The 22,529-nt window shown below is 32.6% G+C and overlaps 4 protein-coding genes across 9 annotated transcripts; 2 read left to right on the top strand and 2 right to left on the bottom strand.

Moving 5' to 3' along the window:
* Positions 1–149: 149 nt before the first annotated feature.
* On the bottom strand, positions 150–13,812 carry LOC126845156 (uncharacterized). 6 transcript variants are annotated; one of them, XM_050583734.1, is made up of 14 exons: positions 13,423–13,812; positions 12,926–13,094; positions 12,232–12,800; positions 11,551–12,155; positions 11,125–11,238; positions 7,855–8,023; positions 7,377–7,583; positions 6,798–7,085; positions 2,901–6,654; positions 2,568–2,684; positions 1,411–2,416; positions 1,254–1,324; positions 1,012–1,169; positions 150–922 (listed from the first exon to the last, which is right to left on the bottom strand). In XM_050583734.1, the coding sequence occupies exons 3-14, from the start codon at positions 12,795–12,797 to the stop codon at positions 409–411; spliced, it is 7,569 nt and encodes a 2,522-aa protein (XP_050439691.1). In that variant the 5' UTR covers positions 12,798–12,800; positions 12,926–13,094; positions 13,423–13,812; the 3' UTR covers positions 150–408. The 6 variants fall into 6 exon arrangements, with proteins under 6 accessions (XP_050439691.1, XP_050439679.1, XP_050439701.1 ...); XM_050583722.1 differs by lacking the exon at positions 12,926–13,094; XM_050583744.1 differs by lacking the exons at positions 11,551–12,155; positions 12,232–12,800; positions 12,926–13,094; positions 13,423–13,812 and adding an exon at positions 11,324–11,404.
* A 207-nt stretch (positions 13,813–14,019) lies between these two features.
* LOC126845194 (single-stranded DNA-binding protein 3-like) lies at positions 14,020–16,646 on the top strand. Its single transcript, XM_050583799.1, has one exon. It carries the CDS (start codon positions 14,168–14,170, stop codon positions 15,431–15,433), a length of 1,266 nt encoding a protein of 421 aa, XP_050439756.1. The 5' UTR covers positions 14,020–14,167; the 3' UTR covers positions 15,434–16,646.
* Positions 16,647–18,050: 1,404 nt separating this feature from the next.
* LOC126845205 (uncharacterized protein F13E9.13, mitochondrial) lies at positions 18,051–19,632 on the top strand. Its single transcript, XM_050583808.1, has 7 exons — positions 18,051–18,258; positions 18,326–18,408; positions 18,520–18,660; positions 18,717–18,916; positions 19,068–19,195; positions 19,280–19,400; positions 19,486–19,632. The coding sequence occupies exons 1-7, from the start codon at positions 18,183–18,185 to the stop codon at positions 19,550–19,552; spliced, it is 816 nt and encodes a 271-aa protein (XP_050439765.1). The 5' UTR covers positions 18,051–18,182; the 3' UTR covers positions 19,553–19,632.
* Positions 19,633–19,689: 57 nt separating this feature from the next.
* On the bottom strand, positions 19,690–22,527 carry LOC126845177 (rac guanine nucleotide exchange factor JJ-like). The gene is made up of 7 exons (XM_050583778.1): positions 22,129–22,527; positions 21,932–22,062; positions 21,444–21,665; positions 20,964–21,150; positions 20,405–20,835; positions 20,146–20,292; positions 19,690–20,028 (listed from the first exon to the last, which is right to left on the bottom strand). Exons 1-7 carry the CDS (start codon positions 22,235–22,237, stop codon positions 19,915–19,917), a joined length of 1,341 nt encoding a protein of 446 aa, XP_050439735.1. The 5' UTR covers positions 22,238–22,527; the 3' UTR covers positions 19,690–19,914.
* Positions 22,528–22,529: the final 2 nt, after the last annotated feature.

Raw genomic sequence — 22,529 nt, 5'->3', positions numbered from 1 at the left:
TAAAGTTAATTTAATTTTCTGTTGCGTAGCTTATATTGCAAACAGTTCCACACATTTTTATCCAAAAAAACAATGTTCAACATGTTGAAAAAACTGAAATATCAACATTTATATTTTTCTATTAAATATTATATATTATATTTGTTTATTTTCATCTAATGCGCGTTAAATATAGAGAACAGTTTTCGCTAATTTTATATAATGGATTATACTTAGTAGTTGGCAGTTAAAATAAAATAAAAACTGAACACATTATACTACTAAAAAAAAAACATGCACCCTAACATTAATAATTACAATACATAGTAAAAATATAAATGTGCGATTTAAAAAAAAAATAATTAATTTTAAACGTAAAATACATATTTATATATTATTGTTGTTTTTTGATGATATTTGTGTACTAAATTATTCTAGTGGGACGATCGACTCGGAATCTAAAGCCGCAGTGCTGTCGTTGTTCCAAGAACAATCGTCGTCGTCCGATGGCACAGGAGTAACTTGTCTCGTAGGTTTGGGCGGCGTTGTTCTGCCATTATCGTTTTGGTCACTGTCGCTGTCGGAAGAATCCATGCCCCCATTGCTGTTTGCCGTCGTATCCAAAGCACACTCTTCTTCTGCACGCCGACGGCTAATGTAATAATCGCCTTTGGACGACGGAGCGTGGCTCAGAGGCGGTATTTTGACGGGCTCCCTTGTCATCATAACTTTAGAGCGAACTCTCTTCGACTTTCTAAACGGATAAACGTAACGTTTCATTTTCAGTGTTTCACGCATCAACGCTTTCAACGGAGGCGGTGAGAAAGGTCGATCAAAGTCGTCACAATCTGGCGGCGACTCTGCTGAAACGTTACCTGGACTAATTCCGTCTGCAAACGATACCTGCTTGGACGCGACTTTTTTCTTTAACGTCTCCACGTTCCTAAAAAGAATAGCGATTATATTAAATCTTAATCTTAAATATTTGTTTATATTAGTTATTATACAAAAAGGCAATAATTATGCCTTTACCTTTTTTCTCTAAGAATACTGATTGTCGGCGGTTGAAACAAGCCTACGAACGGATGTTTCACCGTTTCCATATTATCACTGTAGCTCACTAATGCAGTGTCCGATTGTTTGTCTACATTTTTCAGTTTCGTCCGTATTCTTAATTTCTGTATCACGAGCTAAATAAAAAAAATTTGAAATATAATATTATATTAAACACCGCAGATACCACGAGTTGTACAAGATAATTTAATGGATCGTACTTTCTGTTTAACTACGGTGTTCATTTGTTCGAGGTCTTGAACAAGTACTTCTTCTTCTTTTTTGTTTGTACCTGAGAAAAAAACAACAATTTATAAATCGTGAGAATTTACTCAATTCCTACATTTTTATATTATAAAAAGTAAATATTGTAACTACCTAAAATATTAGCATCGACAGTTTCATTTTCTTTATTGGGTACATCTGAACCGTCAGTCTCTAGTGGTGTCGAAGTGTCATCATTATCTGTTTTTATAGTATTTGTACAATTTTCACGATGCTCGTTATCAGATACAGCTTGTTGGATTAACGATGAATCATCCTTATGATCATCTAACGAGTCTTCATTTGCCTCGCTACGTTCAAATACGTTTAGATCGTCTTTGATCTCGTACAGCACCGTTGAAGAATTCTTCTCTCCGGTTATATTTTCAGTGTCGCAATTTTCTTCCGATAAATCGCTGTCCTCGGTATCATAGTCGGAACTAGACACATAACTGTTTTCGATTATATTTTGATCGACGTCGTCGCCACCATATCGACTCAGCACATTAGGATCGTTCAACCATTCTTCACCAGAATCGCTATCGCCGTCTACGATTTCCCATTCTACTCCGACTAATTCGTTTTCGTCGATTTCTTGATCGCACTCTGAATCCAAAGACTTTTCTTCGTCGTCACTACTGAACACTCCCGATTCGCCATCCGATGAGGCGTTAAACTGGATTAAATCGGCGTGCAACCAGTATTCGTCCACTGTGCCGTTTTCGTTTACGTTGAAGCAGTGTCTCACTTCGTCTTTGACGCCGTCGTGTTTACTAACCTCGACTGCGATGTGTACCATACATTTATCTTCAACGGCACAATAAGCAATATAGTTGTCGCTAGTAATATACAGAACGTTTGAACCGTCCTCGACGACCGCAGAATAAGCTCGTGGTCGTAAAGGAATTGAAATTTCATTATCTTGGTCGTCGGTGTCGTCTTCGGGTATCTCTTCGAGAGTATCGGGCAAAATACCTATTACTTCGTTAACGACAGGTTTGATCACCGAATATTGAATAGGGTTTTGACTGTAATGGTCAACATGTTGGCTGTACAGTTTGAAAAATTGCTCGTCGTGAGTAGATTGAACAGGAAGAATTTCACTCTCTTCAATTGTATCCTAAAAATGAAGAAATACAATTTTAATTAACTAAAAAAAAAACATTTGCTAAAATAAATGTATTAAATTGACGACTACACTTCAGTATACAGTATAAAGGGATACCCTTAATTTTATATTAAACACATTTAGATCGATCAATTTTGTTTACCAATACATCGGAAGAACACGTAAATTCCGTTTCACTCTGTACTTCTTCCGGCTCCAATTGTTTAACTTGGTCATTAGAAATATCGTCGGATGGTAAAATTTCCAAAACGTTTCCAACCTAAAAACCAAACCAATTGATTACATATTCACATACTGTTGTGCCAGAATTTCAATTCAATCACATTATAGCTTGTACATTTTAATGATTTTATGTGTTTCACTCTATCCTTTTGTTGACACACAAATGGTTGCCTATTTACAGCTAAACGTGAAACTATGCTCTCAAGCTATTCTCGTACGAACAAAGCGTAATTTAAACGTAACTTAAACTTACTTGAATAGACGATGTTTCTCCTGACAACTGATTAGAATGTAGGGAAATATCTTGCTGGCTCCAAAAACTAAATTCTTCTTGATAAGAATAATTATTTGGACTATAATCTTCGTATACACTATAGTCGACTGGGTTGAGTGAATCGTCATCGATGGCCACCATTTCAGAATATTGTGGGATCTCCGAACTGGATTGATAATTTTCATAGTCCGTTGACCAATTGCCAGAATAATCGTAACTCTCGTATTCATTTACACAATCGATTGATGAAATTTCCTCAAAGGTTTTTTCGTTATCATCCAATTCATTTTGTTCTTGGTTAACCGTAGAATTTATACTTGTATTATTTGTATCGGATACAGACACATCATTACTAAGGGCATTTCCTGGACTTGGCTCTTTGTCCCAACGCGATTTGTTCTTACGTACACCGCGACTCCTGATGAGCGTAACTTCATTTGATTTGTTCTTTCCAATGATTTGGTCTAAATTGTTCCAATCGGAAGTCCATTGCGTCACCAGTTCGTTGTTACTTTTAGAAATTTGTAAATCCACATTTGAAGTATCCGAATCGGGAGAATTTGCCGTGCTCAGTTCATTTGAGTCGTCTTTAGCCGTTTCAACATCGATTGCCGGTTTTGATACGCCCAAACACAGTTGCTCGTCGTCATTAAAACTAGTCACACGTTCTTGTGAAATTTCACCTTCATTTAAATGCATTTGGTTTATTACTTTGTTGTCTTCATTTATTTCTTCATCCACAATCATGTTATCGTTACTACTCATTTCTTCAGTTGTGTCAACTCTATCTTCAACAGTCGAACATTTTGATTCTAATTCTTCAATGTGACGATCATCTTTTTTCCCCTCTTTATCTGATGATTTCAACTCTGAACTGTCGCTACTCAATACTGAAGACTGATTAGAGTCGGAATCTTCAAAACTATTAGCAACAGCTTGAGTATCGATTTTGGATGAAATAACCGTGTGAATACCGACGCTATGCTGTTTAGATTGCAGCAACTGTGGTTCGCCGACTTGAGTAACTTTAGTTTCTTCGGTCTTTTCCGCTTGCATTTGTTTGGATTTGATAAAACCGAGCGAAGGTCCAAATCCGATAAACGGTATATGCTGGACAGTCGAAAGTTTCATTAAATTCATTTTCACTTTATCCCTGTGTGATATGTTATCCGCTACAACAATTGGTTTCGTTACTATTACATTAGTTTCACGATCGATGCTATGAGTCGCTTTAAAGTTATCAGATTTATCCAAAAATTTGTCATTTTTATCAGGTTCTAAATTGTTATTACTTTTTTCCCGTTTAGCGCTAAACATTTTTTTCTCTTTTTCTTCAATTTTGCCATCGGAGCTCTTCTTGTTGATTTTTTCAAAGGTAGTATTTTTTAGGTCATCGGATTTGTTAAAAGAGATTTCAGAATCCGAGTTAAACTCCATGGCACGATAATCCAAAGATTCGTTTTGGTTTTTTTCGCATTTATTACTTATTCTCATATTTTCAAAGGTGGTATTTTTTAGGTCATCAGATTTATTAAAAGATGATTCAAAGTCCGAATTAAATTCCGTGGATTGATAATCTAAAGATTCATTTATGTTCTTTTCATTTTTTCCCGGTTTATAACTGCTATTTATGGTGAACATATTTTCCTTCTCATCCTCCAGTTCGCTATCGGAACTGTTTTTCTTATTCATTCTTATTCTAGCAGAGGTAGGTTTTTTAAAGTCATCGGATTTATTGAAAGACGTTTCAGAGTCAGAATTGAACTCCGTCGTGGAACTTCCATCGTCGCTAGATTCAATTTTGTCGTTCTTCCTTTTATCCGACTTTTTGCTTTTAATAAAACCGCCAGCATTTGATTTTGATTTCTTTGATTTTTTTTTAGATTTAATTTCAGACTTTGATTTTTTAGTGAAAAAAAACTTCTCTTCATCGCTACTACTTAAAGGTCGTTTATTTTTCGAACGTTTATTATGTTTTTTATTTTTTGAACCGCCATCTTTGATTATAGATTTATAGTCAGTCAGGTTTGTATCCGAGCAATGGACGACTCCCCTCATGGAATTTGATTTAGTAATATTCCACTCATTGGGTCGCAGTCCAAAAAAATTCTCAGACTCTTCTTTGTCTTTGTCTTTTTTGGATTTCTTTTGTTTTTTTCTCTCTATAATATTATCCTCTTCTTCGTTCGCAGACAAGTCCGTTTTCTTTGTCTTTTTTTTAGATTTCTTTTTAGGTACAATCTCTTTGTAGCCCGATGTCTTTTTCTTCTTGCTCTTTTTCTTTTTATCCGTTTCATCGATATTAAATATTTCTTCAATTCTTAATTTTTTGGCAGTAATTTCTTCTTCTTCTTCGGATTCGTCAGACTCGTGTTTACGTTTAGACTTCTTAGACTTTTTGCTTTTTTTTCCTTTTTCTTCATTCATCTTTAAATATTTTAAAACTTCGCTGACAGTAGAGTTATCACGGTTACTTAGAGACGACGGAGTTTCTTTCGCCGTATCTGGTTTTACTAATTTGGTAAAAGTTTCCTTTAGGCAATCTTTGACCTTTTGGAATTCATCTTCAGTGCTGTCCACTAGTTTATCCTCTTTTTTTGAGTGCTTACGCTTCTTTTTTTTTTGTTTAGGTTCTTCGCTGTCGTCTTTTTTTTTAATCTCCACATTGAACGCTTTCTCAATTAAATTCAAAATACTACTATTGTCGTCGTTGGGCAAATTATTTTTAGATGATTTATCTTCTTTTCCTTTTTTCTTGCTCGCTTTAGATTTCTTCTTTTTCTTATCCTTCGATTTCTTTTTTCTTTTCTTTATTTCGACGGACGAACTGGTGTCCGAACTATCAGTTTCACTGTCCGACGTACTGCTATCGCTCTCCGAATCGCTTTCACAAGAACTATCGGTAGAACTCGATTTGCGTCTTTTTTTCTTGTTTTCCTTTTTCTTCGATTTTTTATTCACAGCCCTTTTTTTTTTCTTCATTTTCTTGTTGCTCTGAGACGATTTTTTAACAATTTTACTGTCGATTAATTCTTCGACTTCTTTCAACGAGACAGAATCTTCAGAGGACTTGGACAAACTTTCATCGTCAGACTCTTCGTGAACCGAATCATTTAATTTTATACAATGTGTGGGCGGCAACACTACGGGTTTTACATTATCAGTCGAAGTTTTCTCGTATTTTTCAGCAGTTACAATTTTCAAAAATTCTTCGTACTCGTTATCCAATTTAGTATGATCCTGTGTCTTGTCTTTAGACAACACAGCAACAGGAGTTACGTTAACTTCAATTAATGGTTCCGCTTCTTCGCCGCCTACGTCTGATGTGGTGTCCATCATTTCTTCTTGATTATTAAGATCTTGTGGTTCTACGTCTTGAACGAATGCCACATTGTTAGCGTTCATAGGTTGCGCGACTTCAACATCCATCGACTTGTCGATAACAGGGCTTCCGTCATAATCGCTGTCCCATTTGGACGGAACCGTAGGCCTCAAATCCACAACAAACGACTCGTTGGTAAATCTGGATTTTTTGACTCGTTTACTAGCAGAAAACTTATTCATATGTTCTTCCACGTCGATTTCAACATTTGGATTTTCTTTAACTTGGGTGACTATAAACGGTAACTTAGGCCACCAGCCCTTGAAGGGGTATACGTTTTTATTCTTCATTAAAGTTAAAATTTTGTCATTCACTTCATAGTAATGCAGGTCAATACAATTTTCTTTCATCCTAAAAAAAACAACAACAGTACAATCAATACTCTATTTTAGATCTAAAAAAATTGCTTTTAGTATCAAGGGCAACAAAAAAAAAAAAAATCCTCAAATCTACACAATGTTGACAATGTCTACACAATTATACTAAGTTCTTACTTTTTCGGTTTCATCGACGATAGAAATTTTTGAACGATTGCTTCAATGTCTGGTAAAAGCGTCTCAAAAAACTGCTGTCTGTTCATAAAATGACAAACGGCTTTTGCTGGATTTCGACTATACTTTAAGACTGGTTCAGTTTTAGTATGTTGAATAATGTAACTCGGAAAATCTTTGGTTTGATTATCGTCGAGTGATTTCACTACTAAGCTTTTCTGAAATTCTCTCTTGCGTTCCAATATATTGTAACGTTTATGGTCATCTATTACTTTTTCAGTATCTGCCGATCTATAAATAATAACATGGCAACTCAATACTCAATCATTCTCCTAGTCAACTAATTATAAAAATATATTTGATTAATTATTAAATTAACATCGGATAAATCCCCTGATATATCAAATGTAGTTTATATATATATATATATATAAATTATATTATATAAAATTAATTATTATATTATATTAAATAAAATTATATTATATATTTGTAATATGTATGTTGTTTTATTATAAAAAAAAAAAAAAAGAATTGCTCAATCACTGAATTATAATACAAATCTTTTAATACACAACTCACGTGTATTCCTGATTACGACCACGATCACTTGAATGCGAGTCGCCGTGCTTCTTCTTTGGCCTTGACTTTCTCTCCATTTCTTTTTTTTCATCGAGTTCGTCAAATTTGTACTTTCGAAACTTGTCAAAGTTAAAACCGCTGTTCAAAAAATCTTTCCAACTTTGAACATCCAACGCCTTCATTTTGGGTTTCTCCAAAGACCTAGACCTAGAGGGGCGGGAAAAGAAAGTCATGGCGACTTGAGTTTAATGCTGAAAATACTTCGGGTAACTGATATACCTCTATTTTAATGATAATGTAAATATCAAATAGGTACAAAAAGTGCTCAGCGCTTCCTTCACTAAGTTTATATAGTAATATTGCAGCAATGCTGACGCCCCGGGACTTTGTTTTCTGTTGATTACTTTTGCGCTAAATATTTATTATCGAATTTAGTATTGTCTTTGTGCCATAGAGATAAAATTAAACCGATAATAACCTGGACTTGGAGCGTGAACGACGACGGTATCTGTGACTTCTTCTGCCGTCATCGCGATGTCTCTCGTGCTGATGTCTCTTGAACCGCTTGCCTTGGTTTTTAATGCTAGCTGAATACTTGCCGGTCAATGATTCAATGCCAAGTTTTTGTAATATGGGAGCTTCATTGCCTATAGTAAAGTAAAAAAAATGTTTAGCTACAATGTACGATAATTACAAAAGTTTGCCGTTAGTAGGTTAGTTGTTACCAAACAAAAGAATGAATTGTATTGTTTGTTTTCATTTTCGTTTAATCGAAAGTTGTTTGTAGGCATAAAAATAATGATGACAAATATAAGAAACGTGTGTAGGAAGAAACGGTACTTTAATTTTATATACAAATTTTTAATACATGCACGAAACACATTTACCACATTTAACGTAAGATATTTTCTCCTTAAAATGACATCAACTAATTTTCAAGTAAGTACTTATCATTTTAAAATGTAAACAATTTCAAAGGTCAGAAAATCGAGTGTAACCTTTCTGAACTAGCCGAATTTTGTACATTTCATGTTCATTTATGCCATTTTTATTCTATACATTTAGTGGGTGTATACAAACAATCACTGGATAAAAAATAAACAAATTACTTGACTTACTAGAAGATGTGTTTAACGACGATGTGTTGTTAAACGACGAGTTTACCATGATAAAGTAAAAACAAAAAATATATCAAAATATATTTTTTTTCTTATGTTAAATATAAAATTTAAAATTAGTTCGATTGTTATAGCACAGCGCTAAGGGTTTTATGTAAAATAATATCCAAGAATATATTACAATTATTATTAATTACAACCAGTAATAGTTAAATGTATATGGAAAATACGTTAACAAAACATAATGAAATATTAACAGTCAGCTGTCAGACACAACAACTGCAAATACAAATAATATATTATAACGTTTTTGGACTTTTGTTTGTCGTTCTTATCTATATCTGGTAACTGGTTGTTTAATTGGCGGTAGTCGACGTTAAAAAAACATCAAAGACAAATTATAAATTATATACTGAAGTAAACAAACGGTGATAATATCGATTGTAAACAAGGCAAAGTCCAAATACAAAAGAGCATAATATAATAACTTGATAATGCACGATAGCTGATTAAAAAGATCACCCCTTCCCCTTCAGCATCGAAAAGGCACATGTTTTTCCAACTTCTAAATTTCTATGGCATAAACCAAAATTATATCATAAAAAAAATAATCATTAGCACTTTAGGACTTGAGGTCTGAAAATTAGATTTAAGGCAGACCCAGAGCATAGAAAGAAAATACACTTTGACCATAGTAAATAACTAGGTTGTAGTGTGAATCGAGTCAAACGACAGACATCTGAAAATATTTTAATTATATTGTTAATTATTACACATCAACCCTAATTAACTCAAAATATAGTTCCACGCGCTTTTTTACAGTGCTTTTATCAATTTTTGTAGCTCTGCCGTCTACTGATTCGCATCAATACGTTCTTCACGGCATTTTCTAACCGTGCTGGCTTTTTTTTTCCCGAACAACTACCTACGTTAAGTATTTATTATGATTTTATTGCTGAATCCGGATCTTACCTTAAAATTGTTGTAGCGCATCAAAGAAAAAACAAGAATAACATTTTTTACTATTTCTTTTGTGTATCAAAAAAAGGTGTCAATGTAATTCAGACACTCATTTAAAAAATTGAACGAGATGATAATTGATTAACTAGGTACACTAACGTTAGTACCTAATACTTAAACATGACTTGTCGTAAATTTTAAAAATGTAATTACATGTATAATTTTTATTTTATATACACAAAGACTGAATGACAAACGTCCAAAATATACGGTCATTGTTTAAGTACAGTTTTACTCACGAGTTCATTATCGTACAATTTTGACCGAATAATTAATATTAAAAAACACACATAGTTATCTTCTAAATCATCACACACACTAATCTGAATAAAAATCATTTGATTTAGTTTGTACCAATATTATTCCATGAAGACCCTACCACACAGTAAATTTTAATCAAATGGGTAAATTTGTTGTACGAGTTAGAAATAGTGTATGGCCTGTTTTATAAATATAAATCATACAATTGCATTATTTCTATTACTCATTCAAACTTTTAACACCTTGAAATTTGTTTTTAGATAAAAAAAAGTTGTTTGTAATCAAATTTTAATGTGCTATGTCTATAAATTTAAATACGATTTATGTTACTCGTTGAATTCATCAATACCTTATAAATAAAGATGTATAATACTGAATACATTTTTTTATTTTCAAAATATATTTTAAGCACAAAAATTCAGTAAAAGTGAAATTAGACATTCTGATGAATGAAAGTAAATCACGAGTATAGTTTTTCATAATTATATATTAAATCCTTCAAACGAATTGGATTTTTTGACTTGGAAAAAAAAATTGGTTTACTATTATTCTTCAAAAATTATTGTGTCTACATCTAATTATAGAAGACTTTTTTTTTGTGATATTGCAACTCTATATTGAGGTTAAGATATTTTGGTTTTATGCTCCTCGACTGTATTTGTTGAAAAAAGTTGCAAACAAAATCTTTATTATACTTAATGATAATCAAAAATCATATTTTATATTTAGGGTAATTTTTAAAAATCAAAAAGCAACCTACACATTTGGTTTTTCTATTAAATGGGCAGAATGATATAATGAAAATAACGAGTGATCGACAGGCAATTTTGAATCATTACTTTTACAGTTATTAGCATTTAAAGTTTAGGTGAAGATGAAAGTGCAGTTAAGTGCGGATATAATTAACATGAAAATCTTCGCCAAAGCCCATATTTTAAATATGCTAATAAGTAATAACTAAATATTTATTATATTAGTATACATCCGAAGAATGTTACCGACCAGTCATTATTTTCATTACATCATTCTGCTTTGGACATTAAATTTGAATAACCCTGTAGATAATAAGGTTATTAATATAAATACTTACTTATATGATCAATAACTTTTATAAATAATACATTATTTAAAAGTTTTACAATACATGATTTGCAAATTTTATTTTGGCAATTATTCTAGTTATCTTTTTGAAAAGCGTAAGTCTTAGGCTCGTTTCACATCTGCGTAAACACCTATGTGTTAGGTGATACGGACCTTACGTGCGTCAGACATTTATCTAATTACTAATCAAAATATTATTCAAACAAAACCACGAGGAGAAAAAAAGAAAAGAAATTATATTTATTTACCTCCACTCAACAATAATTGTTGATATAATGCTGTATTGTTTCCTTGCATGAGTTCAGTTTTTTTCATCTCTTCAATTTGTTCGATTGTCTGTTCCGCCTTGATAACTTTTACGGCTGGAAAAAAAATAAGAAAACTTTTTTTTAGCGTATACATTAAAAATTATCTATTTATTTTTATTTAATCTTTTACATAACAAACCGATCTTTTGATCAAAATTTCACAATAACAATTTATTTTATCTGAGAAGATGAGCGATATTGCAAAAACCGTTTCCGATAAACCTATGTAAATAGTAGAATAATAGTAATTTAATCGAAAAGTAATTAAATCATACAAATATAATTACATGAAAGAAATCCTATTAACATTGCAATTGCATGTGTTTTAAGCCAATGTCTATCGGTAATAAAATTGTGTATCATTACCTTTTTTAATGACAGGTTTTTTCTTAGTAGTGGTTTGGAAAATGTTGAGGTCGGGGACAAATTCACTATCATTGGCATCTCCCAAATCTGAATTATGACTATCGTTCATTGCCATAGTTTGTTCTTGTATCTTTTGCTTCATCATTGAAAATGCCATCAATCGTTTTTTCGCTTGAGTTTTACCCAAAACACTAGACCCTTTGGTGGTGGTTTTTTCTAGAGTCTCGTCTTTACCGTTTAAAATCGATGGTTGTTGATTAGGTAACTCTGTGTTTATAGCTACTGTAGGTTGCACCTGAGCAGGTTTATTAGTAACATGTAAAGGCTGTTGAACAGAAGTATTATAAGAAAGAGGTTGGGTATTTAATGGAATAACTGGCTGTATAATAGTGGTATTCAAAGGAACATCGGGAACAACAGATTGCTTATCAGCTGAGTCCATCAAATTTTGTTCAATTTGCTTTTGTGTCGACTCATCGTTTTTATCTGGATTTGATAAAATAGAAACAGATTGAGTTGGATGCTCGATCGGCACATCCGGTTTGACGTTTTCCGTCGTTTCTTTTGTGATGTCATCATCATCCATTCCAACAGATGGAGAATAACTAAGTGTTTTAAAAAAAAAAAAATGTTACAAAAAATGTCTTACTAAATGAAAGCAATCATATTTTTAATAATTACCGGTTAGGATCGTCAACAGTAATCATATTCATTTTACTGCCCGGCTTTTCTTCAACTGGTAACTGAACTGTATTGGCTGGTGGTGGTGGCGGTTTAGAAGCTGGAGTTTGATTGGCATTATAATTAAAGTTGTAATAATTTTGATACGGCTGATAGTATTGTTGACTATTGTAGTCCCACTGATATTGTGGATACGGATAACCATAATAATTACTATAGTTATACATGTAATTATAATTTGAATAATTTTGCGCATTATAATCAGCTGGTGGCTGTACTGGTTGACCTTTATCGTCCAGCAAAATTGGCGGAAGGGAGGGTAGAGAGTTTTCTGTAGCAGTAGGGGGTAAAACAATTTCAGTAGACCCACTAACATTGGGTACACCTGCTTCAGATACTTGACCTAACATTTGGTTTTGGACAAGTAAATTTGGGTCCAAGCCATTTTGAGTGTTTACACTACCACCAAGCGGTATTCCAATCTCGGCTACTTGAGGATTGTTCGTATCTTCTTGCTGATGATCATTTTCATTAACAGCTTTCCCGAAAAACGTGTCTGGATCCATTTTCTAAAATTAACAAATAATAAACTAAGTATATATAATATTTTTAGGTAAGCAATAGCAATTAAGTTGAATATGTCATAAAATAAGTGTTAATTTATGTAAGGCATCTCTAACTCGTTAATACTAACACGGACTTAATAATATTGATTACAGCCCAATAAGACCACTGCTGCCTCCGAGAATGAGGAAGTTATCTAACAATTTTCGAGTCGATAGTCCGTCGATAGAGCGGTTTCTTGTCCAGTAAATAGGACAGTGTCGAATCGGTGACAATGAGCAGTGCACACTCCGCCACTCCTATACAATATTGTACTCTTATTATACATTGAATATCATTTGTGCTATCTCTACTGTGCTGTTTTGTGAAATTTGCTAAACAAAAATTTGTAAAACTTATATTTCTAAACATAAGGGGAAAATTCTAACCACGAGGCAGCAAATCAAGGTACCTTATTTTCTAAAAATATGGTTATAAATTATAATCAAGCTATATTAATTATCAAGCTGCCCGTGGAGATGAATACAAAGATCTGAAAACATTAAACTGTCATCCCGAAAAAAAAAAACCCAATTCAGACATAAAAAGTTCAATAGTAGTATAATATTATATTGATTATTGTTTTACCTTTACACGGACGTATGCCGCTGTTGTTTAATGATAAGACATTGTTAAATTTGTAGTACGGAAATTGCGCTTCGGTGTATAATCAATGTAAACAACAAAAATGGTGTTTGGAAATATTATCCACAAAAACGTTTTCAATATTTATCGTCGTCTCGTACTGGGTTTCAAACGCACGACAATTAATTTTGAACGGACAAGCGCGGTATTGAAAATTTCAAAAAAAATCAAATTTTTAATCATTCAAGGACCGCAAAACCATTGTAACAATACTAACATAACCGAACGACAGACGGCCAAGAGCTACGCTACGAACAGCCGAACGTACACACACTATTGGTCAATCACAATAATACATTATAATCAGTAATCACATCATAGAACGGTGTTTGTACTTTGTAGTATAGTGTAGTGTAATATAGTAGTCGCTACTATAATATACACAGTAGTCTCACCTTTCAGCCGTTCGGCGCCGTAACGCTGTAATGCGATTGGCGGACAGACGGATATTGTGTGTGTGTGTGTGTTGGAGTTTATATTCTCTTTGGGCCGTACGCTTTTCCATGGAATTCCCGTGTTCGCAGTGTTATCAAATCAAAAAGAATCCATCATGGTTTTGTTGTTTTGTAGTGTTTACGTTTTTATTGATGCGCTAAAATATAGTGTAGAAAATGTATTCAACGCCGTCCGTGTCGATGCTGTTGGCGTGTTGTTGAAAACGTCCGAGTAAAGTGCGCGGGCCCCCGCTATGTACTCCAAAGGCAAAGGATCGTCGGTGCCGTCCGACGCGCAGGCCAGAGAGAGGTTAGCCCTTTACGTTTACGAGTACCTATTGCACACGGGCGCCTCCAAAGCGGCGCAAACATTCCTCAGCGAGATCCGCTGGGACAAAAACATCACACTGGGAGAACCGCCGGGATTCCTGAGCTCGTGGTGGTGCGTCTTTTGGGACCTGTATTGTGCGGCGCCAGAGCGCCGTGACAACTGTGAACATTCCAGTGAAGCCAAGACATTCCACGACTATGGATTCGTCAACCCGACCAACTACAATCCGGGGGGTGTCAACGGCATAGGCCACAACACCGGCCCGTCTCCCGGACCCATGGGTCCGATGCCGCCCAACGATTCCATTCCCCCCGGACCGGGAATGCCGCCAAACTTTTTCAATAACTCCAACATGAGGCCGTCGCCTACTCATCCTGTGTCGCAGTCGAGTCCTCATCCACCTCCAAACGCTCCTCACAATCAAATGATGAACCAGCCTTTCATGGGACCCAGGTACCCCGGCGGCCCGCGACCCGGCGTTCGTATGCCACCTCATATGCCCAACGACTTCAGTGGCCCTAACCAGCCCATGATGAACAGCATGGATATTATGCGACCAGGACCGCCGGTCATGAACCCGAGAATGAATTTATCCCGAGGTGGTTATGGTCCTCCCATGCGAGGTATGCCTCCCAGTAATGTAATGGGCCCGGGTCCAGGCCCTGGAATGCATCCAGGAATGGGCATGGGCCCTGTTGGCCGACCACAGTGGACTCCGGGTAATCCAAATCATCCAATGGGCTATTCATCTTCGTCCCCCGGCAATTACCCACAAGGGCCTCCCGGTCCAGGTACTCCGTTAATGACAAGTCCACAAGATTCAAACTCTGGTGGTGAAAATATGTACACAATGATGAAGTCGGTGCCTGGTGGCAGTATGCCTGGTGAGTTTTCTATGGGTAATCCCGACTCTGCTGGCCCATTAGGTCCTATGGGACCAAACTCAATGGGCCCAGTGATGAATGGTGATGGGATTGAAGGAATTAAACGTTCGCCACCAGACGGACCGAGCACACCGAGAGATGACAGCGGAAGTGGCATGGGAGACTACAACTTAGGAGGATATGGTGGACCTGTGGATAATGATCAAAATGAATCTGCGGCAATATTGAAAATTAAAGAAAGCATGCAAGAGGAAGCTAAAAGGTTTGAAAAAGATTCTGACCATCCAGAGTACTACATACCGTAAGTTGCACATATTCAGCGACTTAGCTCCTCTGGTATTGAAAACAATTTCTTGCCAAAATGTATGTACATTTCAAATATTATTATTATTATTATTATTTATCAATTAAAGGTTTAAGATTACTTAATGTCATTATTGTAAATAGTTTCCAGCGTATCACAAAAAAACGCTATCAATTATATGTGCTTCTTGTATTTTGTTATTTCTTTTATAGTGTTTTAAAACATTTGTATGATTCATTTGCTGTGTAAGTTTTTATGAACTGAGTTTAGTTATAAAACTAGTTAAAACGGCATATTTTATAAATATCTGATTGAGTTATAGACAAATTAATAAAAACTCATTGCAAGTTATTCAATTACATTCATTTGTTTTCAACTAAAATTATGTTGTCCCCAAATAAATTTTAAAAACTTGATTTTAAAGTATTTTTTTTGAGGAAATAATTATTTATTATTTTATTGTAGTTATTATTATTAAAAATGTGTACTATAAGCTATTTAATATTTATTGAGAATATCCAATTCGACTCTTATTTTGGTAATTTTATTTCTATAAAAAAATCATTTTTGTGGTGTTTTATTGAAACACATAACTGATAATAATTTTGAATTATATGTTATTTTGTATTATGAAGTAGTAACGAAAATGTTAAGCCGTAGTAATTTTATAACTTGCACTGTATGTTTGAAACAACACTCGATACCATCGTTTTATGTTAATTGTATAAGGGAAATGGCCAGTGACAAAATATTTGTAATATTTATTCAATATTTATAGTTATATATTTTTTAAAAAAAAATTTGCTTAAATCGAGTATAAAATTACTCTTTTGAAATTACAATATAGTCGTGTAAGATAATAATATGCTTTAGCGTAGAATGCTAGATAGGTTGTAATTTCTTAAATGAGGAAAACAAATTTTTCGATTGAAGGCTACAAGGTAGGAGTGACCTTTGCAAACACATAATATGTGTTCAAGCTTTCCTGATATTTCAGTAGTCCATATAATTTTAAGTTGTGTTTGAATCGTGTGTAGGACAACTATTACGATATGATATTTAATCATCTTACTTCACATACTATTTCTTAAGTGTACAATGTTTTCTTTAATTGTACATTGCTAATTAACATTTTACAAATCATTGATTGTTTTTATCATTTTATATTACGTTTTACGAAAAGAACAATACTGTATAATAACATCATTTTTTTTTTTTTTTTTTTTAATATTATTTATGAAAAACTTATAATAATATGATTCTGATATTGTTTATAATGTGTATTTTGCAGTGTACCTATATTGTCTTGCACTTTAAGTCCATGATGTTTCTTCTTTAAATCTTTGTAAAACTAATAATAATTATTTATGTATGATAAAAATAAGTTTAAAATTAAGTATTCAATATGTATAGTATTTAAATATTAGTCTAGAAATGATTATTTATTGTATTGATAGAAAAATAAAATTATTGTTTGGCTCAATGTTCAAAAAAGGCTACTTAAAATTGGGCCCATAATTTTGAATTAATAAGTACAATCATATATGGCTTTGTTTATCAATTATGGTTGTAACTTTAATCTCCAAGTAATTTTATAAAATTTGATGTGCATTTTTAACTTTGTTACTTTTAATATGGATAAAATGTAAACGCATGTTTATAATATGTTCTTCCTAATCATTGTTCTCATTTCTTTCGAGCACTTATATTATTTATTGAACATTTCCAAGCATTTCTCGTGTTAATAATCGGATTTCATGTTTATTATTGAAACTATTTTTAATCAATAGTAATTTTTTGTACAATACAATATGTAGTTTAAATAATTCTAGATCGATATTATTTGAATATTGCGAGACGATAATTCTGATAAATTGAATGATCTAAATTTATTCTTGTAATACATTATCGGTGTGTACATATAGGCTGTGGACTAAATTAAAAATTAGACAATTATTTCAAAAGCAATCTCTACTTATTGTTAGTCGTACAATACCTATTTACATTTTAAGGTAGCCTAGATGGATATAATATAGTTTTAGAATTATTGCAGGACGATACAAATAAATAAATAAAAAAACCCTTTCATTTTTACACCTTGAACAATCTCTAGTCTTAATATGCCTTTATCTTCTTAAAATAATATTATATAAACAATATTAATAATAAATATATTATTGTACATTAAGTCAATTAAGTAGAAAAATCCCGTATTATAGTTTCAATGGAAAGAAAAAAATACTGTTCGTAGTTGACTTATAGATCCTATTATTTCCTTATTATTATTATTATTGAATTAATTCTTATAAATATGATAATATATTATAGTTTACATTTAATTGGTGTTTTATTTATAAATAAATTGAACTGTCTAAATAAAAAAAAAATGAATTAAAATATAATATTTGTTTGGAGTTTGTTTCATTAGAATATTGTAAATTAATAAATTGTTGTTTACGGTATAGACAAATACAGAGTACATATTATGTCTAAATATTAGTGTAAAACAATGTGGATTAGTGATTTCTAATGGATAAATACGATGTATGGTTTGCCCTTATGCCCTATTATGGATCATTTACAATAATATGTAGTCTATATCTATACACTTAATCTAAATGATAACTAGGCATCATACCAGCAGAATGTAAACAATTGATTATAAATATAAATTTAAAATATGGATGTGAAACCTTTTAAAAAGTAAAAAACATTTTCTAATTGTTATTGACTTATTCAATTTTGTCATAATGAGTGGTTTAAAACAAATTTTCAACAAGAAAATCAACAATGTATTTGGAATGATACACGTTAAACCTTTACCAGGTAAAATCGAACGACTTATTTTTAATTATTTAATTAATAATAAATTTAATTATTGTTATAAAAACAGGCACTCCTCGGTTCAATGGAAATGTAAAAGAAATAATTGATTCCGCTTGTAAAGAGGCTGAAATTTATACAAATTGTGGAATAGTTAGTGACTTTTTGATAATTAACAATACAATGACTATTGAGTTACTATCAGCATTTAATAATAGTATACAATACAGTGTCCAACTAATTATTATACATTCATATTTATAGGATGGTGTCATTGTAGAAAATATGCACGATATACCTTATGTATTAGCCGACAAAATAGGCCCAGAAATAGTGTCTATGATGACTAGAATTTGTACGTCAGTGCGACAAATAGTGCCCGAAAACATACCTTGTGGTCTACAAGTTAGTAGTAAATTACAAAAGCCAATCGCTGTCGTTTAAATCATAAATTATTATAGATATTGGCTGCAGCAAACAATGAAGCAATCGCTGTGGCTCAAGCGGCAAAATTTCAATTTATAAGAGCCGAGGGCTTTGTTTTTGGCCACGTTGCCGACGAAGGATACATTGATGCTTGTGCTGGAAAACTGTTAAGATATCGTAAAGTAATAGGCGCTGAAAATATTTGTATTTTTACAGATATCAAAAAAAAACATAGGTAAATCTCAACATCGTTAAAATATCTGTTTTACAAAGACTACCAAAACATATTACATCTGATCTCCGTTTCATATAAGTTGAATATTATTAATATGTTATCTAAAAAAAAAACAAAAGTTGTACTCTAACATATAACCGATTTTTTTTAGTTCACACGCGATTACCCAAGACGTAAATCTTATTGAAACTGCCAAAGCAGCAACATTTTTTTTGAGCGATGGAATTATTGTAACTGGAACGGCTACGGGTCACCCAGCTGAACCGCAAGATGTCCAAGGCAAGACGATATTTGATTTCAAAGCCTCATAAATAGTAGTTAACTAGTTTAACTAAAGCAAAGTACAAATTGTTTTAAGGTTAGATGTAAAACGATCAGTTGGAGTTCCAGTTTTAGTTGGATCTGGTGTAACTGTCAACAACGTACACGAGTACAATGGTTCCGATGGATTTATTATTGGGTCTCATTTTAAAAAAAATGGAAAGTACGTTAATGTAAAACAATCTTATTTATTTTATTTCAATAATCAATACCATTTTGCAAGTTATTATTTTTGTTTTAAATTTCAGCTGGCAAAATGAACTCGATGAAATAGCAATAAAGACATTCATGGAAAAAATTTCAAATGATAACTAAAATCTATTAAAACGTATGTTATGGTACCGAAGCAATTACATTTTGTTATTAAAGATGTTTAAAAAAAATATAATCAACTAATTGTATATTGTATTAAAAATAAAAATAATAATAATCATAATCAAAAGTATTGTTATCTTGTATACAAACATAAAAGTGATAATAAAAGTAATTGAATATGCATACAGTTAAGTTTTAAGTTTAGGAAACAAAACCACAATCAAGTATAATTCAATTGTTAGAACGTAGATAAACTAAGAGATGAATAAATCAAATGAGATCTCGGATGGATGGAAAACAAATTAATACATTATTACATATTATAAAAATCAGACATTTAAAACATTTTGATTAAGTTGTCTTTAAACAGAGTTCCTTCCGACTAACTTTTTTAAAGTTGATCCAAAACTGAATACTAGATTCCTCGCCGAAGCCATGTACGACACATTGTGATTAGTTCTTGCGACTGTTGTATCCTAAACATATAATTTTAATGAAAGTTTTTTTAATGTTCATACACAATTAATACAACAGTTAAAAATCTAAGTTACTAAAAAAAAAAAATGAAATTAAAAAGCATAACCATCTTCTACCTTAATACTATTAGTTGATTTGACTTTTTTCGACGGACTCGAATAACAATTTTCATCAGTTTTGGTGATTTCCGCAATTTCTTTTTTTCTTTTGACTAATTTCAAAGGTCCACATCTCTTTACTGGCATTAAAGAGTTGGCTTTGCACTGAAATGTAATATTATAAATAATAATTAAAAAAATTACACAGTTTGTACCGTATTTTACAAATAGATTCGTTTTTCAATATTGTATTTAATTTATTCAATGTTAAACTCACATTATCAATAGCTTGCTGCAACATTTCTACCCAAGAACATGTCGAGTGAGGAGCATCCATTGTGTAAAATACCAATTCTATCGATTGGCAACTAATCGAAAATAATCCTCTTTTATACATTATAGACTTGGCCACGCAATTGTTCAGAGGTAACACTCGAAGACAGTTTAATTTTTCCGGGTCTACCCATTCTTTACAATATAATACCATGTCGCTAAGTAGTATCAAATAACGAGGCATCGACGTACTCCCGTCTGGTGAAACTTTCATTAGAGGACCTTCCTTAATAAGTTTACGCCCCGGAAGCACTATGTTTACTTTTCCACATCCCGACAGACTTCGTTGAATGCTCACTAGGCGTGACATATTTTCTTGTTCTTGAACCAAGTTGTTTATGTGATCGGCTACTTTACTTATTTGATCAAGAGCAGCTGAAAAATGTTTAAACATAGAAAGTCAACAATATTTTATACTGATTAAATACAACTTTTTGTTTTTAACAAACATATAAGTGTTTTAAAAGTTTTACCATGGTAATAATACATAATTATGTCTTTACCTTTAATCTCATTATAACTTTTGTGATCTTCTGGAGTATAATTCAATAGTTCACGCAAAAGTAACAAATAACGAGGAATTCTCTGAATTGGAGTTATTAATAACGAATTTAATTTGGCTGAAACATCGGGTCTTGTTTCTTGGGCACATATAAAACGATGCAGTTTTGGATGCGATTTTGGCAATTCCTAAAATGCATTTTATTATTATTAGGTAAATAATTAACTGTACATAATGTTGCCCAAGATCTAATTAATATAAGGCTCATTTTTTTCATAGCTTAATTCTATAATTTAATTTTACTAGAACTTTACTTTTTATATTTGAATATACACAACAAGAACAATGAAATAAAAATAACTCGCTACAAATAATGATTAATCAATAACTTTTGAGTTAAAATTATCGATCAAAAACAATTCTGATAAAAAAAAAAGCCTTACTTTAGTTTTACAACAAGCAAACAGCAACATGTACTTACTTGAAGGGTTTCTATAACATTTTTGTAGTTAAATGCATAAACAGAATAAAGTTTAAGAAACGGAGCTGTACTTAAAAACACCTCACCAACGTTTTCCTTTGCAGGATGCAACTGAACTAATAGCTCTTTGTTGACATTCAAAATGGTTTCAACGTTACCGAACAATTTACTTAAAATTTGATTTGATGCTAATTTTTGTTCTTCCATAGGTCTTTTGAAAAACTGCAAAACATTACATGTTGGTATAGTAAACTTTAAATTATAATTCACTTAAATGTCCACATAGCGTGAAATAATTATTGCTAAACGACTACATGTACGTAACAGTTGTTGGCGACACAGTTTTTGGGTGGACTTTGAGATTTCCTACCAATTAATGGGGCACTCGACAATAATGGTGATGAAGGTGCTTAAGTATAGATGGGGCTTTAGAAATACAGTATGTTAAGTATCCCGTTTCACAGAGATCATTGCAAAAATTAACTCACAGCGATTAGTTTATCCAACTGATGAATGTAGCTCGATTCGGACACACATATTTCCTGAATAGCTCTAGTTCTCAGTTTGGCTATACGTTTCTCATTATCATCGCAAATATGGTTATCTAAGTCTCGCAAGACTGCACAACAAACACAAGTTTATTATACGGAATTGGTTTCGGAAGTCGTTAATTAGCTGATATTACCTTTTTGTTTAGTTTTTGCCGTCAAGATATTTTGTTGATCCAAAACAACACGAAGTTCTTTGACAAAACTGTTTGGCGGTGTCATCGGAACAAACGAGTCTTTTTCCATTTCGACCGTGTAAATCGAGTGTGGATAAAAAAAAAACAATTTTTAAAAACCTAACACTACCTGAATTGTTGTTTTCCCCGCGTCTATACTTGCTACATTAGTAGATACTAGATAATATACTGAAAATAGTATGCTGAAATGTTTCACAATTTTACAGAAATCAAAATTCAGAATTTAAATAGTAAAAAAAAACGTTTAATGGTTAATACCCAAGTCGGCGTGTCCCAAGTGATTTTTATTTTATTTCAGAAAAATAAAACAACAAAAAAATACGTTACGCGGTGTTGACACT

The sequence above is a fragment of the Adelges cooleyi genome, unplaced genomic scaffold (assembly GCF_023614345.1).
Source record: "Adelges cooleyi isolate 19-005CV unplaced genomic scaffold, UGA_ACOO_1.1 ACOO_flye_CR_arks_rails_tigmint_CR_PRNA_108, whole genome shotgun sequence".
Taxonomy (NCBI): Eukaryota; Metazoa; Arthropoda; class Insecta; order Hemiptera; family Adelgidae; genus Adelges; species Adelges cooleyi.
The sequence above is the reverse complement of the archived record's forward strand: the minus strand, read 5'-3'. Positions and strand labels throughout refer to the sequence as shown.